A 19,469-nucleotide genomic window follows, 5' to 3' on the forward strand; every position below is an offset into this window, starting at 1 on the left:
GTTTACTTTAAGTCAAGCGGACTTTCGGTGGGTGTAACTTGGGGCAGATTAGCACAGCCACGTTTTTGATGCAAAGCCCGATCTGACCATGATAACAGGCTGGGCTATCCATAAACAATTAAAATCTCCCTGAAGCAAGTGCATAATGGATAAATGTATTAATTTCACCGAATAATACACACATTTCATGAGTGCTGCACTATACAGTGCACATAAAATGTGTGAAATGTTTAAGAATTCGCCTAGGCCTAGGATTTTGTACTGGCATGGTATGCTTCTGGTACAAATCCTATGCTAGACAGCCTGTGCAGCCATGGCAGGGGTAATGAACAGGATCAGCCATTTAAAAAAATAAATATTCTCTGGGCTGCTTCCTCCCCCTTGCACAATGCAGCACAGCAAGCTTGGCTGCTGCAGTGAGTCATGCTAAAAGTAATAAATCTGTCCCTTAGTGTGCATGCTTGGCTTGTTCGGCGTTAACCCTCACACTCCCAGGCAGTTATTGGCAATTACATTGAAAAATAATCTTTCTGTGTCATTTCTCTCCTTACTTCACCCCACCTCTTGTCCCATAATCTTCTCTTGTAACTTCTCTCCCCATCTCTACTTCTCTATGTACCTTCATCTCTTTTCTCTATCTCACCTCTCTCTACCTCAACTTTGTCTACCTCACGTCTCTGTCAATACACCCAATATACCTCAATAAACTTCATCTTTCTCTACCTCTCTCTCATCCCTCTTTATAGCACTCTCTGCATACATCTATATCTATCACTATCATTACATTTTCCCTGCCTTGAATCTCATTACCTCAGGCTTCTCGGTATATCTCATTGCTCTTTTCTATCTTACATCCCTGTATTATCTATCTGCTTCACTCACACAACTGTATGTCTATTTTCTCCTCACCCTCTCCATGTCTCTACTACCTTACCTCTATACCTCTCTCTAAGCCCCTTCTCTACCGCACTACTCCCCCTCATCTCTCTATTTCATTTCTCATCCTATCTCACATTTCCCTCACTACCTGACCTCTCTTTACTTGACTGCTCTCTTCCTACCTAGCCTCCCAATTTATCTCACCATTAGTTCACTACCTCACCTCTCCACCATCCCTTTCTCTCATTCTACCTCTAGTTCATTTTCTTCACCTCTCTAAAATCTGTCTCCTTTCTGGCTATCGCTGTTTCTCTACATTTACCCTTTTTCTCCATGATTAACTCCTTTCTCTCTCCTTCTCTATCACAAAAACACATATCTATCTCTGGACCATCTCAGTTTGTACCCACCCCTCACACCTCAGCTTTCTCCTCAAACCTCTTTCTTTGTAGGCATCTCACCCTCACCTCCTCCGACAACACTATGCATCTGTATAAACCTCACCTTTTTCTCTCTAGGTCAGCTATGTCTCTCAACCTCCTCTTTTTGCAATACCTCACATTTCTCTTTCAACCCTTCACCCCTTTCTCTGCTTTGCCCTTTTCCCCACTGCTGCCTATACTTGACCTGTTTCTCCATACATCTTCTCATTTTGAGTCTAACTTGCATGTCTTTCTTTTTCCTCAAGTGTATCTGTCGATCTCTTGCTGAATTAACTCTGTCTAATTCACCTTTTTTTCTACATTTTCTCTCTCTCTCTCTACCTCACCACATGGAGTGGTGTTCTTCTTTGCTTCTCTTTAGATTGCCTTCTCTCTATTTCTATTTTGCTCTAGCTCACCATCGCACTCTAAAGCCATACCTATTTCACTACCTCTTTTTCACTTCCTACATCTTCTCCTTTCTACCTCTCTTTCTCTCGCTTTCTAGCTACCTAACATCTCTAGATTGATGTTAGTTCTCTTCCTACTGCCCATATCTTGCTACATCATCATCTCGAGCTTTGCCTCTTTTTCCTTCTTCTTTTCTCGATATTGTTCTCTTGATGTCTCTCTCCATCTCCTTTAACTCGCCCCATCCCATGCTTTTTACTCAGCCGGGTCACAAGTAAATTATATGGCTGGAGAAGTGCTTGCATATAAAGAAGAGGAGAGGGACAAGTCAGGGGAGGAGAAATTAGGAGCAAAGTTAATTGATTTTAACAAATAGAATGGTGAAAATCCTCACAGCAGAGCTTTGATTTTCACTGTTGCAGCAAGAACACAAGTAGTTACGGGTGATATATTTGTGATTACAAATATTTGGTAACTAAAACTACAATTTCAAGCACTATGTGCCTATGTCTTCATTTTATTTTATCCAGCAGTCCACTAAACACCTTTCAAGTCATCCTTGGCATATTTTTCCTACAATGGGAAAAACAAGTTGGTTAGAAACATAATTCCACATAAAATGATATTGATGTAAGTAAAATATTCTAGATCCAAACTCAAAAAGGAAAGGATTTATCAATGCTAAATCAATCTTTCTTTTGGTACTGTTTGCTGCCAGGCAATGGGCAGCTTGAGCTCTCAGCTATTTTTGCGTACCCCAGTTTCTGAAGGTTTAACAGATCATTCAAAACATCTTTGGTACCACGAGGGCTTCAATGTGCCAAAAAGGGATATTAATTCAACGTTGTTCCTAACAGGGGGCCCAAAATATATCTTGCCCAGAAATCCACAAATCTTTAGAATGCCACTGCCACATGGTGAGAAATGAAGTGAAGGGGTGGCTGGGTAACTGAACCGAACAATGCTAAAAAACACAATTATTGCAAAGAAAGTAGAGGTGAATGGAGTAACGCCGCATTCTGGCATGGGTCTTTGTTGTGCTACTTGTTAACCCTTGCATGTTCTTCTCTTTCCTTTCTCCCCTCCTCCGCGCGCTACCCTTCCCTTGCGCGGGACTGCTTACGCCAGCTGGAATGTTGACAGCTGGATGTTCCATGATTACAGTTATATGACAGTTGCTTATGACAGTTGGTGACCATTGTGATATTCGCACAGAGCACTCCTGTTATGGTGTGCCGTCTTTTCAATTAATAAATACCTTACTTCTTGAAGTTGTTCCCTGGCGTTATATCTTTACATTTATGGCGACGAGGTACTCGGACGGCACACAGAAGAACCCACGACCTTGAGAATTTATTTGAAGTCTAAGAAGTATTGACGGAACCTCAAAAGACTTTATCTTAATTTCAAGAAACCGTCTTACATCGGACTTGAAAGAAAGCTGAACAAACGGCAAGTTGTCCGGTCGTGTGAACTTATGATTACAGTGCGGATAAGATAAATGCAGCGTGGTCAACTGTGATGAAATAACTCTAGCTTGTAGAAGAGTCTAAAGTGTGACTTTATTGAGAGGAAATAGTTTTGTAACGGCACGGCGGAATCGCTAAGAAATCTCTGGTGGCAGAAGCACTACTGGCGAAGGTGAACCAACTGTCCGGTGATGCTAATGAGTGCGGAGTAGTTAATATTAATATATTAACTACCGAGTCCCTGCCAACGTGAGTATGAGCCGTGCAGCCTCCCGGAATACTCACAGGTGACTCTAAGTAATTTTTTTTAAAGGAACTGACCTTATCGATGTGAAGAAAGGCAACGCGTTGGATTCTCCTCAGAAGCTGTGGCGCAGTTGTGTGGGAGCGTCAGTGACATCAGAAGGTAGCGACGCCATCTTAGAAGAGAGGCTTGACGTTCTAGTCGTTATTCTTTTCTCACGCAACAGGAAGCGTGCGTGCACCCATTTTGAGGGAATTGTAAACAATGACTCCAAGCTACCGATAGCACATCGGAGCGGATTTGGGAGTCTGTCGTTCACACGAGAACTGAACTATTTAAACGGGCCATATTTATTAAATTGCTGGTGACATTGAAGCGTTTTCTAAAACACACAGGTGAGAAGTGAATTAAATAACCCCAAATATTGCCTCTTGGATACTATTGAGGTGAACCTTGGAGAAACATTTAAAGTGCTCAAGCAACTGACTTCCCATAGCATAAATACTCGAGTGCACAGTTTTAAAAATGGCCTCAGGGAACAGGTACAATTTGCAGCCTCCAGAAGCGTTTTTGAAGGGTACAGGGGCACCACCAGTGCAATGGGAGGAGTGGAAGGAATATTTTTGTAATTACATTTCTACATTTAATAAGGATGATGAACCACTCAAACAGGAAGAAAAGAAAAAAATATTGTTACACTCTTTAGGTGCTGGTGGACTTAAGGTGTATCACAATATCATTAAAAAGGTGAGAGCAGGCGAAGAGAGAAATGTGTGTGATGAGGCCATGGAGGACCTAGATGGTTATTATAAGCCGACTGTGTGTGTTGCAGTACACAGGTATAAGTTTTACAGAAGGAAACAAGGTAAGGAGGAAAGCATAGATGACTATGTAACAGCATTAAAGAACTTGGCACAAATTTGAAAACATGCACGATGACTTGATTAGGGATCAAATAGTAATGTGCGCTGCCAATCCCAACATACAGGACGCATTATGGGCTAAAGGAGAGAAACCCCTTCAACAAGTTATTGATATTGTTAAGAAGGCAGAATTGACGGGTCATTGTGCAAAAGAAGTGATCAATGAGAATAAGTGTAAAGCTGAAGAAGCAAGCGTTGTGGCAAAAATAAGTGGAACCAAAAATGCTTACAAAAACAAAGTGAAGGAAGGACAAAGATTTAAAGGGAATGGTAGAACGTATGATCAATTAAAATGTTACCGTTGTGGTAGCAATAAGCATTTGGCTAATGACTGGAAGTGTCCGGCTAGGAATAACAAATGTACACAATGCGGTCTCATTGGTCATTTTCAAAAAGCTTGCAAAAGAAAAATTAAAGAAAAGGTAAAATTTGTTGAAGATGAGGAGGAGGATAAGCAAAACTCCTCGGATGACTCGGACTACAACTTATGTGTACTAAATGTGACGGAAGTAACAGAAAGTGAGGAAAATGAAAAATGCAATAAGAAGAAACCCATGTGCTTAGTTGAAATAGGAGGTGTTAATATTGAGATTGTTGCGGACTCTGGTTCACCATGCACGATAATCAATCGTGATGTGTGGAGAGAAAAATTTAAAGCAAAGTTAGGGAAGCATTTGGAACAAGCATTGGCATAGCCAATAGGTCTCGCCTTTGGGACCTTATAAGTATTTAGTTATGTAACTGTTGCATGGCTAAACACTTATATGGTCCCAAAGGCGAGACCTATTGGCTATGCCAATGCTTGTTGTTCTAAGTTGTAGCTTGGTGAGCAGTTGTGCAATATAAGTTACTGAAAGGCTGCTAAAATGTTATGACATGTTTATTGAGAAAGGCAATGCTTTCTTGCAAACTGTGTTCATGTAATTACAAATTTGCTATAATGCTGTTACAACAATAGCTGGTGTGCACTGACATGCCATCCATGCCAGGTAAGCAATTAGGTCCAACGCTTACACGTAGATGGATAAAGGAACATTTGCTGAACAGTTAAAGGAATAAAGCAGTTTTCAATGGGTTTGTGTCATGCACCTGACTCGGCCCGAGCTGTTGATTATAGCGCAAGCAGTGTGCAGGGGAGATTAAGTGGCCAACATATCTGCAGCCATTCAAAAAGCCGAAAGAACGTGACCACAGAACCCAGTGCGTTGTAGACATCAAACGTGTGTAACATAACTTACAACGCGCACTTTTATTGAAGGAGGAAACAGAAGAATCTGTCCAGGCTCAACTGCATAAACCAAACGCTGTCAGTAACTAACCTTCAATAATAAAACCCTGATTAAGCTGCACCCCCATGCAACCACTTAAACCACCCACCAACATGTTCTGTGCTAGAAAACCAATGCCAGCTGCTGTTGGTCAAAACCCACTAATGTTGAAAAGCAACGGCAGTGGAGATCGTATCACCAGCTAACCAGCAAAATGACAGAAGCATAAACCAAATCTAAAATACTTGGTTACCAGATTGTCCCAAGCCCGTAAAATTAATATGTGTAAAGTGAACATGGATTACCTGAACGCGACGTGACCCGGAATGGAGTGCTGCTGCAACAGTACGAGCAATGTGCCTACATTTGCGTCCGCGCTTAAATAAATAAGCCACACCCATGCGAAAGACATCACCATGATAAGCATAAAAGACAGACCAGACACCCCCACCACCCCATCCCCTAAGAAGCAAGGGGATTTCCATTCAAAGTATTTATTTAGCAGTTTGACATATAGCGCTAACTCATTGGAGCGCTTTATATGAGCTCCAGTCACTTTACACAGTCGTTTTTGGTAGGCATATAAATTGATTTGGCCAGAATCACAGGATGGTGAGCCCACGCCGAGACTCGAACCAGGTTCCCCAGCTCCTAAATGGGCTGCTCTGGCAATGAAACCACCAAAGTAACATTGCAAATAACAACTTGAAGATAAAGTGAATGAAATATCCGCTAACATGAAAACTCACTTGGTAAGAAACCCGGAACAGTTACAACGGGTTTTGATAGTTGATGCGAACATGTAAAGAATAAGATGATACATTTGCTATGAAAGTGATTAAATGTTCTCACAGCTACCACATAACACTACATACCTGCCATAAACTTTCTAAGAAACGTATGTGTAAGATGAAACATTTATGTGAAAAAAATGTTAAACGAAAAACAAATGCCAATTGCCCGGGCTTGATGGCAAAATTGACTTGTTGAACTCGAGTAGTGCATTACAATATGGGTCGTGTATACAATAAAAGACGCGTGACCTGTTCAGTGAAAGGCTTAAGCCCTGCAGTGTCCATGGTGCAAGATTACAATTTACAACTCTTTCACAGTTATTTTGTGAGCGTGCCAGTCATCAACCTTAACGTGACGTTTCTTTAACAAACGCACATTTTGGAGTCGTGATTGCGCTCTCAACGCTGCTGTTCAAATGCCCATTAGAAGAACAACCACAAATGCTGCGCAGTGATCAAGCGATGCCTGCGTCATTGTGACTTACTGGACGTACGCAGGATGGTATCTTTCACCGCTTCTTTTATAAATCACACAACTGAACATTAACAACTGAAGATGAATTGTTTGTTTAAAAGGGTTCGGGGGGGAGGGTGCTAAGCAACGGGTGACATTCCAGTAAGGGGATGACACTTCACAGCCAGCCTTAATGTTGTGCCAAAGCCCTCGGAAGCAACGGAAAGGTCACTCTTTTGAGCCACAGAGTACCCGGGATAGGAATGGGGAAAGCAACTGGGCGGGAAGAGGCCAAGCAGCACTGGCAGTAAGGTGATGGTAGGAACGGGGGCTGGTGCATGCGAAAGACTGCAGACACATGCACACTCAGTGCATGTTCAAAAGAAATGGCAAGATAGCCTCAGCCTATTCACAGTAAGTATTAGAATGGAGGTTTCCGCGCGCCCTCGGAAGCAACGGAAAGGTCACTCTTTTGAGCCACAGAGTACCCGGGATAGGAATGGGGAAAGCAACTGGGCGGGAAGAGGCCAAGCAGCACTGGCAGTAAGGTGATGGTAGGAACGGGGGCTGGTGCATGCGAAAGACTGCAGACACATGCACACTCAGTGCATGTTCAAAAGAAATGGCAAGATAGCCTCAGCCTATTCACAGTAAGTATTAGAATGGAGGTTTCCGCGCGGCCGAAAACGAAAGTAATAGCGATCGCGATCAAAGCAAAAGTGATCGCGATCGCTTGGACGGGAGCGCTGTGTGGCAAGCACGTGAGTGGTGCGCGCGCAGCAGTGATTGGCGGCTGCGCGCGTGCACGTTCACGTGCACTGTAGCTTTAGGCCACGGCAGCACTTTGAAAAACCCAGTTATAAAATGTCTCTTACGAGCCTTTGGCTCGCGAGACCTAAAAACCAGATATCACACTTAAAATGTTCACGGGCGAACCTATTGAGCTTATGGGTTTCAAGGAACTTACGTTTACATTTAAGGAGAGAAAAACTAACAGCAAGTTGTATGTCGCTGCCACTGGCCCTTCGGTGCTTGGATGGAAGGACCAGGGTAAACTAGGGATTACACTTAACCCGAACAGCGCTGAACCTGTGCTAGTCACGCAACAAGAAGTGTTACCTGGTAGTAACTTAGTTAACAGGTTCCCAAAAGTTTTTAACAAGAAAATTGGTAAACTAAAGGGGTTCCAACACAAGATAAAACTTAAAGAGGATGCTGTGCCATGCTTGCACAAGGTTAGACACATTCCGATGACACTAAGGGAGGAGGTGAGAAGTGAAATTAATAAGCTACTGGAAGCAGACATAATCGAACCTACAGAGTCTTCTGAATGGGTCACACCTCTGGTGGTCGCAAGGAGATCCAATGGAAAATTGAGGTTGTGCATAGATTTGCGTGACCTCAATAAAAACATACTTATAGACCAATACCCTCTTCCCAGAACTAATGAGATGTTATCTCTCACAAAGAATATGACAGTATTTTCGACTATAGACCTAGCCGCTGCTTACCACCAGGTACCTTTGCATCCTGAAAGCAGACACCTCACCACCTTTGTTTCGCCATTCGGTTGTTTCAGGTTCAAAAGAGTACCTTTCCGATTAGCGTCGGCAGCGGCGTTATTCCAGAGGCTCATGCATGAAATGTTCAAAGGGGTCAAAAAGTTACTCATCTTCCAGGATGACATTCTTATTATGGGTAAAGATCAGTTTGACCACGACAACAGGTTGGTGCAGGTACTTAAAATCTTGGGAAAAAATGGCATAACAGCAGAATATAAGAAATGAAGGTTCAGTAATAAAACTGTCACCTAATTAGGTCATGAAATTACACAAGAGGGAATAAAACCTAAGAACGAACTACTCAAAGCTATCAAGGATGCTCCAGTTCCACAAAATAAGGAAGAACTCAGAGCATTTTTGGGACTGGTGGAGTACTACTCCAAATTTGTAAGGAACTTTTCAACGAAAACGTATAGCATAAGGACACTTTTGAAAAACAAAAACAAATTTGAATGGTCTCAGGACTGCGAAGACAGTTTTAAAAGCCTTAGAAAGGAGATTTATGATGCACCACCCCTTAAAGGGTTTGACACTAATCTTGAATGTGTAGTCACTACGGATGCCAGCGGAAAGGGAATTGGTGCGTTCCTCACACAAATTGAAAGCAATGGTAAGGAAGTCACCATCGCTTTTGCATCCCTCTCTTTAACTTCCACAGAGGAGAGATACTCAGTTATCGAGCGGGAAGCCTTAGCTTGTGTGTGGGGTCTGGAACATTTTCGGCAGTACATTTGGGGTAAAACGATTATTTTGCGGTGTGACCACAAACCATTGATGAAAGTGCTTACTGTGAAAGGGTTGTATAATGCTTCACCTAGGTTAGCACGATTATCCATAAGACTATTAGATTACAATTATGAGGTACAGTATTTGCCGGGAACCAAGATTGTAGTCGCAGATTTCCTGAGCAGGTTACCTTTGCATAATGAGGAGAAAGGGGTGAAGGAAGAAGAACTCTGCGTAGCTAGCATCAACGAAGAATTCCCTAGCATACTAGAAGAGGACTGGAAAAAAGAGTATCCTAAGGATGAAACACTAAAGGAAGTTAGTAAACTCATTGTGGTTGGATGGCCTAAGAAGAAATATCTGAAAAATGAGTTAAGGCCTTTCTGGGAATTACGAAGTGAGTTATCTGTGGAGAACAACCTTGTTTTAAGACAGGGTAAAGTGATACCTCTTGTCACATTAAGAGAAAGAATTGTCAACATTTCCCATGAGGGTCACTTAGGCATTAACAAAACTAAACAGAGAATTAAGAATTGGTATTGGTGGCCTGGGTGCGATATCCAAATAGAGAGAGCAGTCAGGAACTGTATACAATGTGAGAATTCTGATAAGACTCAAACGACTCTCAGACCTCCTCTGCAACCGTTGAAGTGCCCGAACATGCCTTGGGAGCGAGTAGGAATTGATATAATGGGTCCTGTAAAATGGCAAGAAGAACAAGTGCACATACTGGTCTTAGTAGATCACTTTTCAAAGTGGCCAGAAATAAAAGTCTGCAGGAGGGTGGATGCTTTTGACATTATCACATTCATGGATGGTATATTCACGAGAGAGGGTATACCAAAAACTATTGCAAGTGATAACGGAAGTCAGTTCACGTCAGAGGTTTTTAAGAATTTCATTGTCAGGAATGGTATTACCCACAAAACTACTTCTGTTTACCACCCTGCCGGCAATGGGGCCGTGGAAAGATTTAATAGGGTGATAAAAGGCATTATCCAATTAGCAAACAACAATGGCAAATGTTGGAGAAAGGAAGTTAACAAAATGATTTGGGGGTACAGGATCACTCCGGGAGAAAAAACTTTGATAAGCCCGTTTGAGATTATGAGAGGCAGGACACCCATCTCAAAAGACAATATTGGATGGCTCAAGGAAGCGAGGAAATCTGAGTGGTCAGCGGAAACCGTCAGAAAAAGAATCCAAGAGGCCCAAGATCTGAGTAAAGTGAAGTATGACAGCAAGCATAACTGCAAACAAATCAAGCTCAAAGAGGGTGATAGAGTGAGAGTAAGAAGAAGTGGACACATTGTCAAAGGACAGAATAGGTTTTCAGCGCCGTTAATTGTAGAAAAAGTGTTCTGTAACTCTGCGCTCCTCAGCGATGGCAAGGTGTGGCATGCCTCTGCGTTGTCCGTTTGTTCTAGAATGGAGGTTGTCCAAACGGACACCAACGTACGGAAGATCAAGGATGCAGAGGACGAGATGGGTGTACTGGACAAGTACGGATGGTTGCGCCAAGAAACATCCGATTCGGATGGAGAAGGAGATAGCACAGTGTCACCATCTTTTGGGCATAGTACCAGGGATGATCAGGAACGTGATCTCATTGAATCCATTGGTGAATTCAGAGACCTCAGCACTAGTGCCTCAGAGGTATCCTATGGCGCTAGTAGCATTACCACACCTGTGGAAGATCAGGATGCTTTGGAGCTTAGCGATGAGAAGAGTGATCTCGCCACAGGTGAGACGGGTAGCTCTTTAGGTTCAAGAGGCAGCCCTGCATCTGGACATGAACTTGTGTTGGAAAGAGACACTTTGGAAGAGGTGGCCAGCACCAGTAAATTTGGTCGTAGCTTGGTAGAACCCAGCAAATACAAAGACTTTGTATGCGAATAGTTACATCTCTTGCTTGTATTCCATCTGTCTTTTCTTTTCTTCTCCTATCCTATAATCCATAAGGAAAGGAGATGTGTTGTGCTACTTGTTAACCCTTGCATGTTCTTCTCTTTCCTTTCTCCCCTCCTCCGCGCGCTACCCTTCCCTTGCGCGAGACTGCTTACGCCAGCTGGAATGTTGACAGCTGGACGTTCCATGATTACAGTTATATGACAGTTGCTTATGACAGTTGGTGACCATTGTGTTATTCGCACAGAGCACTCCTGTTATGGTGTGCCGTCCTTTCAATTAATAAATACCTTACTTCTTGAAGATGTTCCCTGGCGTTATATCTTTACAGTCTTCTACTCCACCCCATTTGTGAAAAGGGGAAAATGAACACTCTAAAAAAAAGATTTTAAAAGTATTTGTATCAATTTCTTTTGCTGTAAAATTTAAAGATGAAAATGTCCTTTATATGCCAGTCTGTTTAATTTGCTTACTGAAATAAGAAGTGTGATTCTCCTTATAACATGTCAAGAGAATCTAGATTTCATTAAAGACATGGAGACTAGAGCCATTTAAAAGACGCAGATTATTCTATGTGCATGGCCATTATACTAAGATTCTATTCTATTCCATTCTGGAACTGTTTCACTGTATGAGGTATTGTTTCCAAGTAGCTGCTTGAAGTTAGCTTTAAAAGAAATATGCATAATGGTAGCCTCTGGTCTTATGAAATCCCAGCATGGGTAATACGATTTTGTTTTAAACTTTTTCAGGAGTGCTACAAGAGTAAGTCACAGCAAAATGTATGTGGCTTCTTGTCTCTTCATTTGTAGCTTCATGGCTTGAAAGACATTTCACTGTCCTTACAGCTGGTGGAATACACATAGATACCATTATGAGCAGCATTTTCAGCAATTCAGCGCCCTATCACTTCTTCACATAATCCATGTCTGCCAGCCGTTAGCTTACGGGGGGCCATCCTACTTACTTGTGTCTTCTGGAGCTGATGCTAAATGTAAGTACTGGTTTCCAGGCGATCTACTTCCTTCCCCAGGGTGTATATTGAAACGTGAAATAAGTGAGAGGGTCCCTTTGGATGGCTCATACTGGGTCCTGGATTCATTTCCTGAGATGACCTACAATTGCCATGGTTGGACTGGGAGAAAAAATAAGCCCGAGCCCCTAAGTAAAAGTGGCTTTCATTAGCAAATTAAGTAGTTAAAAAAAGTGGCCCATGTTTGCAATTAGGACAGATCTGAACTTGTAAAGAAGTGATCTATAAGTGTTTTGCAAGGTACGGGAGACTGGATGGATTTGAGCTTGCTGCAAGCAATGTTTGTTTTATTATCAGGCAAATCAACAGTAAAAACTGCCCAGCAGACCATAACGTAGGCCAACAAATAGTCAAAAACCTGACCCCCACACTGATCTGTGAGACAAGCCCATTGGGCATAGCCGGGTAGGCTGTCCAACCCTGACACTTGATTATGTAGACTGTTAAGCATTCTCATGTAGTTGTATCCACCAAGTAATCTATTTTTTCTCCTCAAGCAGGTCGTGGAGGACCAGTCACGCACAGACAAGTGCACATGTAAGGACAAAAGATCGCTTTTTACACTTTCATATGCATTTTAACTCTCAGATGCACTCCCTCATGTTCTTGGCAACCCACGTTGACCAATGGAATCTGATCTTTTGTGTTCCAGGCACCAGAGCTCAGCACTGACATCTCATGAGGAAAGCAGTAAGTCATCTCTCTCCCACCATGATTTGTCCAATCCTTTCACTGCAGAGAAGCTAGGTCCCCTGCACCGTGCCATGGCACTGGCCTGCATGTGCTAGTAGAGGGATAGTTCCAAAGTGCAAGAGGAACAGATTTTAATGGGTTAATGGGTTCGTAGATGGCACGTAATGGAGTTCCCAGCAACCCTAAGATTTGGGTGAAATGCCACCTTTGAGATCAGTAAAGTGGGGCGCATGGCTCTATTACTATACATAGCCTTCAACCTTTCAAAGATTTCATGAGAGGCAGCCTCTTCTAGATTATCATGCTGGCCCATCAAAATGTTTCCGAAGAAAATCACTGAAGTGAAAATATATATATTGAAAAGTATTAGCAGTGGCATTTGTTTGTTGGCAAATATTGGTCTGGTGCTCTAAATGGAGACCAGTTGACAGCCTGATCAACAAAGTGACATATATGGGGCTAGGATCAAGGCATCAGTAGTTGTTTGGGTGTGCTGCTCATAATAACAGTCTCTTTTATCTCAAAGAGCAAGGTTCCTTGGCAGCCCCATTTCTTTTCTTGAAGTAAAGTTGCTTTCTTTTGTTTGTAGGGGCTTGCTTACCTCCATCAGATGGAAATCCTGGGATTCTAGACCGTGAGTAATTGTCTTCCTTTGAATATTTGGACACATTATGATAAAGGTAGCACAGAGAGGATTTTTGTAGAAGAAGCATTGGCACTATAATAAAATTCATGAAAGGTCATGGGCAGGGCTGGGAAGATTATTTGTGCTTCTCTTGTATCTCCTGGAAGTGTAAAGTGTCCGGAGGTCGAGTTCTATCATTATGGAGTGACTCTGTAGTTTCAATTCAGTCTGGACTGATTTTTTGAGAGAAAAACCAAGGCTGATTTGCTGATGGTTAGCCAATGTCTGTAGTGGCGCAAAGGCAAATGTAAAAATAAAATGTGTGTAGGATTTGGTCTAAGTATATTTATAACCGTTCCTGTCTTGCTCACAATCCTTTGGGTGTCAAATCTGTCACAGTATCAGCACAGAGGGGCGCGTAGTGCAATAAAGAGGTAGTGTAGTGCTTTCCCTCACAATCCCAGCTGTATACTCAAGAATCACCCTAGGGCAAGTGAGAGTGGCATATAGAGATGCTTTCATACCCTCACTACTTTCTTTGGTGAATTGTTTAGGCTCCTGTCTCTCGACTCTGGGACCCTAGGCAGCCAGGCGACTAGCTGTAGACTCCCTTAGGGGGCTAGCACTACTTAGAGCCTATTTTAAATTAATTTTTAATTAATTCAATCTTTATTTGCATGAAAATATATCCATAAAAGCACAAGTCACATTGCGGCAATAAAATACACAAATTCATAGTAGTCATAAGAATGATATAAAACAAATCAATAAACATTGTACATAAATATGCGTCATATTATTGGCAGGTGCAACAATTTCCCAATCAATGACCACTCAATTCATGCTTTTCATGATTTGTATAAAAACAAGTCTCCAAGATGAAGACTTGTTATAATAATCATAATAATGGTATAAAAACGGATTCAGTGACAACATCCTTCATAAATGCACATTGTGTTAAGGGCGCATACAGCAACTTTCAAGAAGGAGCCTACTCAAAAGGCTAGTTCAACATCTTCCAAGATAAGAATTTTCATATCAGCAGCTTTAAGATAGGCTGTTCATAGTTTACACTGCTTAAACTCTCCACGGTATATCCCTTCTCTTCTCACACTTAAGGCAGTCTCCTATCATCTCTCTTGTAAGAGAAGCTGCTTGATTTTTTCAAATTGCTAACCAAAATAAAGCAGGGCGGGCCTTAATATAGTCTTCAATGAAGTGCAAGTTTAGTTCACTATGGCAAAAATATTGGGACGTGGAGATCCGAGTTCCCAAGAGTTACCGGCAAAATCTGTTTTCTTCTTGCTGGATGCTGTTGCTCTTTGAGAAATCCCAAACCTCTGCACCATAGATTGCTGTGGGTATACACTGTGATTTAAAAAATTGCAAAAATTGCTCCTGTTCTCCTTGGCTGAGGAAGACTGTTGGACTTGGCCCTTTTTGCAGGCTAATTACTGAACTTTTTGCCTTCCTCCTGTATTTTCTCTGACCTGTTGTTGGTCGTTTTATGACTCAGGGCACTTTATCACTGCTGATCAGGGCGGGACACTCTACTGACTCTAGATGAGAGGTGCAGGGAGAGGGGTTCCCCATGGTTGAAATCTTGGTGTGTGAGTGTGGAGACCGCCCAGAAGAGTATTGGTTGAGTGACAGAGACAGTCAGATACTGTCTTGCCAATCTCAAGAGAGTGGTGTGGGGTACCTGTGTGAGGCACTGGATGGTGAGGTGAAGGATAGTTTGGTTAACACCTGTAGGGGGATGTGTGATCCAATTGTGGGAGAGCATATTGTAAGTCTCTGTTTTCCAGAGCTATGCCAGCACCTGTTGGAGTGTGAGTTCTCTGACCCCAGGGAGCTCACCAGGGAGGCAGACCTTTTGGTGGATTCCAGAGGGTCGGAAGAGGCATTGAGGAGTGACCCTAAGAAGAGTGGCTCAGGTATCATCCAGCCCAGAGTGGTGGGAGAGGTTCAGAGTAGCCCAGCTAGGTCCCGGTGTAGTGGTACAGGTGTAGGGCCTCACGTCCTGTCTCCAAGGAGAAGGAGTGAAACTGAGATATGTCCCGAAGTGCCCCAACCTCAGTCTCAGGACCTGGATGGTTCCTTAACGGAACACCAAGTAGGGAGCCTAGGCTGTACTAATAGTCCAGAGGGGGATCTCCTAGTGTCAGGAGAACTGGGAGTGTCTGTAAGTGGACCTCCATGAGTTCTGGTGTCTGACAATGCCACTCCTAAGTGGAGGGTGCAGAAGTCCAGATTGAGGGGTGAGAGGGGGAAAGAGTCCCCAGTGGAAGAAACAGTGGGCCAGGGGCCAGCCAGAAGGGCTGAGTCTCCTAGGAGTGACCATGGTGACACCACTTCTGTCCTGGGGGATCTTCACGCACAGTCAGATGGACAGGGGCCCGGAGATCTGCACCAGGCAGACTGTCTCACAACACATGAGTTATGTGTTATCGGGGGGGGGGGCTGTGTGCTCCCCAGGAAGTCCTGGTGTGCCGGGCAGGTGCACAACCACAGGGGTTGGTCTCTAGGTTGGGAAGCCAGGTTCAGGTGTTGCCTGACCTGGAAAGAAGGACAACTGTAATCAGTGTCCCTACCGGTTTGTCTTCTGGGGGCACCGCTCCAGGTGGGAGGGTGCAGGGCCTCAGTAAGGGGGGGCGGGGAGAGGGCAGCCTCACCCCTGACCTCTACCCAGTCTAAGGGTACAGAGTAGACCCTAGGCTGGGATCCCAGTTGCAGGACAGAACCCCTGAACTGGTGGGCGAATTGTGCAGGACACCTGCAACAGGTGCCCTGATAATTCTGGAAGGGGGTACCCCTCTAGGTGGGAGGGTGCAGATCCCCAAGGAGGAGGACCGGGTGTGGGAAAGTCCACCCCCGTCTCCTGTCCAGCCACCGGGTACAGGCCCAGGGCTGGTGGGTCAGTGTCAGGATGTCATACCTGACCAGACAGGAGGGAGAGTAGACCACTGCCCCCCACTCTCTGACGCCACAGAGGTTGGAGAACCTTGAAAGGCCTGGGGCCTGGTTCTCATCACTGACAGCTGTCAGTGGCCACTGTGGCATGATGTCCTGGTGGACAGAGTTGCCCCTTGGAGGGGGCAGGAGTCACACCCCAGGGGTGGACTGGGCCACGCCACTGTGTTGGCAATGCGGGTACTGTCTGTCTGTTGGGACACAGCGGTGAGCAAGTTAAGGTTGGGTGCTGCACAGGTGAGGAGAAGGGATCCCCATGGGTTAGCTTAGTGGAGCCTGAGAGTATGGACAGAGGAATCCAAAAAGGTTCAGATTGGCGCAGAACTGGATTATGCCTCTGCAATTGCAGGCCAGGCTCCATGTTCTATCGCCCAAAGCAGGGAATCCCATCAAGGTAGTGATTGGTCTACCCGGTGTTTCAGCTGGAAAGGGGGTTGTGTTGGACATGGCCTTTTTTGCAGGGTCATCCCTGAACTTTTTGCCTTCCTCCTGTATTTTTTCTAACCTGTTGTTGGTGGTTTTATGGCTCGGGGCACTTTATCACTGCTGATCAGTGCTAAAGTGCATATGCTCTCTTTTGTAAATTGCGTTATGGATTAGTTACTCCATGATTGGCTTATTTGATTTACTTGTCAGACCCTAGTACAGTGCACCATGTGTGCCCAGGGCCTGTAAATCAAATGCTGCTGGTGGGCTTGCAGCACTGGTTGTGCCACCCGCAGAAGCAGCTTGTAAAATATGTCTCAGGCCTGCCATTGCAGAGCCTGTGTGCAGCCTGGGGCTGCCATGTCGACTTGGCAAGTGCACACACTTGCCAGTCCTTAAACTTTCCCATTTCTACATATTAGCCACCCCTAAGGTAGGCCCAAGGTACCCCCATGGGCAGGGTGCATTGTATGTAAAAGGTAAGGCATGCCCTGATATGTGTGGCATGTCCTGATAGTGAATTACAGCCAATTACGTTTTTCACTAGTGCAAGGCTACCTGTTCCCATAGGCCAGAATGGGCAGTTTGATTATAACATCTTATAATCCTAACTGACCCTGGGAACATGGTAGAAAAACTAATTTAGTATGCCTGAACTCAGAATGATAAATCTTTTAGTGAAGTTGGATTTAACATTCTGTGTTTGAAAATACCACTTTTAGAAAGTAGGGATTTTCTTGCCTAACCATCCAGCCTGCCTCTGCTAGGTTGTGTATTGTATGTCTGGTTTGTGAGTGAATTGGGCTGGGGTGGCTCCAGGAGACAGGCTAAATAGACCTATCTGCCTTGGGAGTGGTGGGATGAGAAGCACCTTGGCCTGAATAGGGCTGTGCCTGCCTTCCACAATGCTGGCTCCACCTCCTGTGGTGCGTCTGATGACCATGGCCCACACTGACAAAGGAAGAAGTTGTACACTGGCAGAATGCACCCAGAACTAGTTTGGCCTAGGTACAGACACTCTCTGCCTTCAGAGACAAATGATTTGTGTGTATAAAAAGGGGGACCCAGACCCCAGAACTTTAGGAGAAGAAACCTGAGAAGCTGAAGGAGGATTACTGCCCCTGTGCCGGTTGCTGTCTGAGGTTGGCCTGTTGTGGTTACTTGTTGCCAAGTAAAGGAGAAAAGGACTTTGCTGTTTGCTTTGTCATCTTGAGGAAGATCTTCAAGGGCCTGAACTGAGCTTGCATCCTGTCTGAAGTCTCAGGGACACAAAGACTTCACCACCAGCTCCCCCTGAACTCCCTTGCTGGGAATTCTACCTGCAGTGAGGTGCCCGCTGTTGTTTGGGCCCTCTGAGAGACTGCATGTCGCTGGGAGCTAGAAGCGCCACACAAAGTGAAGCATGTCGCCGCCACAGCAGTTGCCGCTGCATCGCCGAAGAAGCGTGTCACAGACGCAGCTGTTCACCGTCGCATCGCTGACGAAGCGTGCCGCATCACCGGAGAAGCGTGCCACCACCACAGCTGTTCGCCATCGCATCGCAGACAAAGCATGTCACATCACCGGAGAAGCGTGCCACTGCCGCAGAGCTCGCCGTCGGGCGTGCACGCATCGCATCCATGTTGTTGCATCGCATTAAAGACGCCATTTTGTCTCATCACACCATATCGTCGTATCGCATCAAGGTGCCATCTTGTCGCATCGCACCGGATCACAGGAAGAAACCGACGCATCACCTCCTCTATGGTAAGGATCGACGCATCACCTCCCCTGCGCTGCAGTAAGGAACCGACGCATCACCTCCCCCGAATCAAGGAACCGACGCATCACCTTCCCTGCGACCCTTTTGTTTGTATTGCGTGACGCATCCAAGGTACTTTGAGAGTAAAGTGTCGCATTTACCATCTACATTGAACTAAGCTATTTCTACCATTTTATAGTCATATTCTGAGTACAGTATTGTGGATTTTTGTCGTTTGGTCTTGTGTTAAGTCTAGTAAAGATTACTTATTTTTCTAAACTGGTGTGGTGTCCATTTGTAGTGTTTTCACTGTATTACTGTATGTGTTCACAAATGCTTCACACACTGCTTCTGAGATAAGCCTGTCTGCTCGTGCAAAGCTACCAAGGGGGTGAGCAGGGGTTATTCAGGAGTGTATCCCCCTATCCCTGACTAGAAGCAAGGGTCCCTATTTGGATAAAGGTGTATACCATTTCCAACTAGAGTTGATATCTTTAGAGAACATATTCCTACTGTACGCCACATGATCAGACCAACAACCATTAGCAGCAAAAACCAACCCTAGATAGGGAAAAATGCCAGTGCGTTGTAAACTGTGGTTTCCCACAGAACTGGAGTTTAAAGAATACTTTCTCGGCCCACAGGCTATTATAAAAGATTTTTTAAAATTAGTGCACAAGTCTAAACTGGCCATAAAATTCACAAAACCCCCCACTAAGGTGCGTAGAGCATTTGGTGTGCGGCCCATTAGAACCACAAAAACAACAATTGATGGACAGAATACAGAACAATGTCATACATTCACCCCAGTACAGAGAGCTGGGCCTAAATCCATCGTTTTTTTGCTCACCATGCCATTCCAGTTTGAAGCCAGCCATATGCAAATCAGTCTTGACCCTGTGCCTCATGGGAACAGTC

At 44.3% G+C, this 19,469-nt stretch overlaps 1 protein-coding gene across 2 annotated transcripts in view; it reads left to right on the plus strand.

The window, feature by feature from the left end:
* Positions 1-19,469, plus strand: part of LOC146811985 (uncharacterized) — a 562,758-nt gene that overhangs the window by 38,208 nt on the left and 505,081 nt on the right. Inside the window, exons 5-7 of one of the 2 annotated variants that reach the window (XM_085614545.1) lie at positions 12,594-12,630; positions 12,746-12,783; positions 13,376-13,420. In XM_085614545.1, coding sequence (XP_085470671.1) covers positions 12,594-12,630; positions 12,746-12,783; positions 13,376-13,420 — 120 coding nt within the window. Of the gene's footprint in view, positions 1-12,590; positions 12,631-12,745; positions 12,784-13,375; positions 13,421-19,469 lie in introns of both variants that reach the window. The other variant, XM_085614544.1, reaches the window with a different exon arrangement.

Source organism: Triturus cristatus, chromosome 7 (genome assembly GCF_964204655.1).
Source record: "Triturus cristatus chromosome 7, aTriCri1.1, whole genome shotgun sequence".
Classification (NCBI taxonomy): domain Eukaryota; kingdom Metazoa; phylum Chordata; class Amphibia; order Caudata; family Salamandridae; genus Triturus; species Triturus cristatus.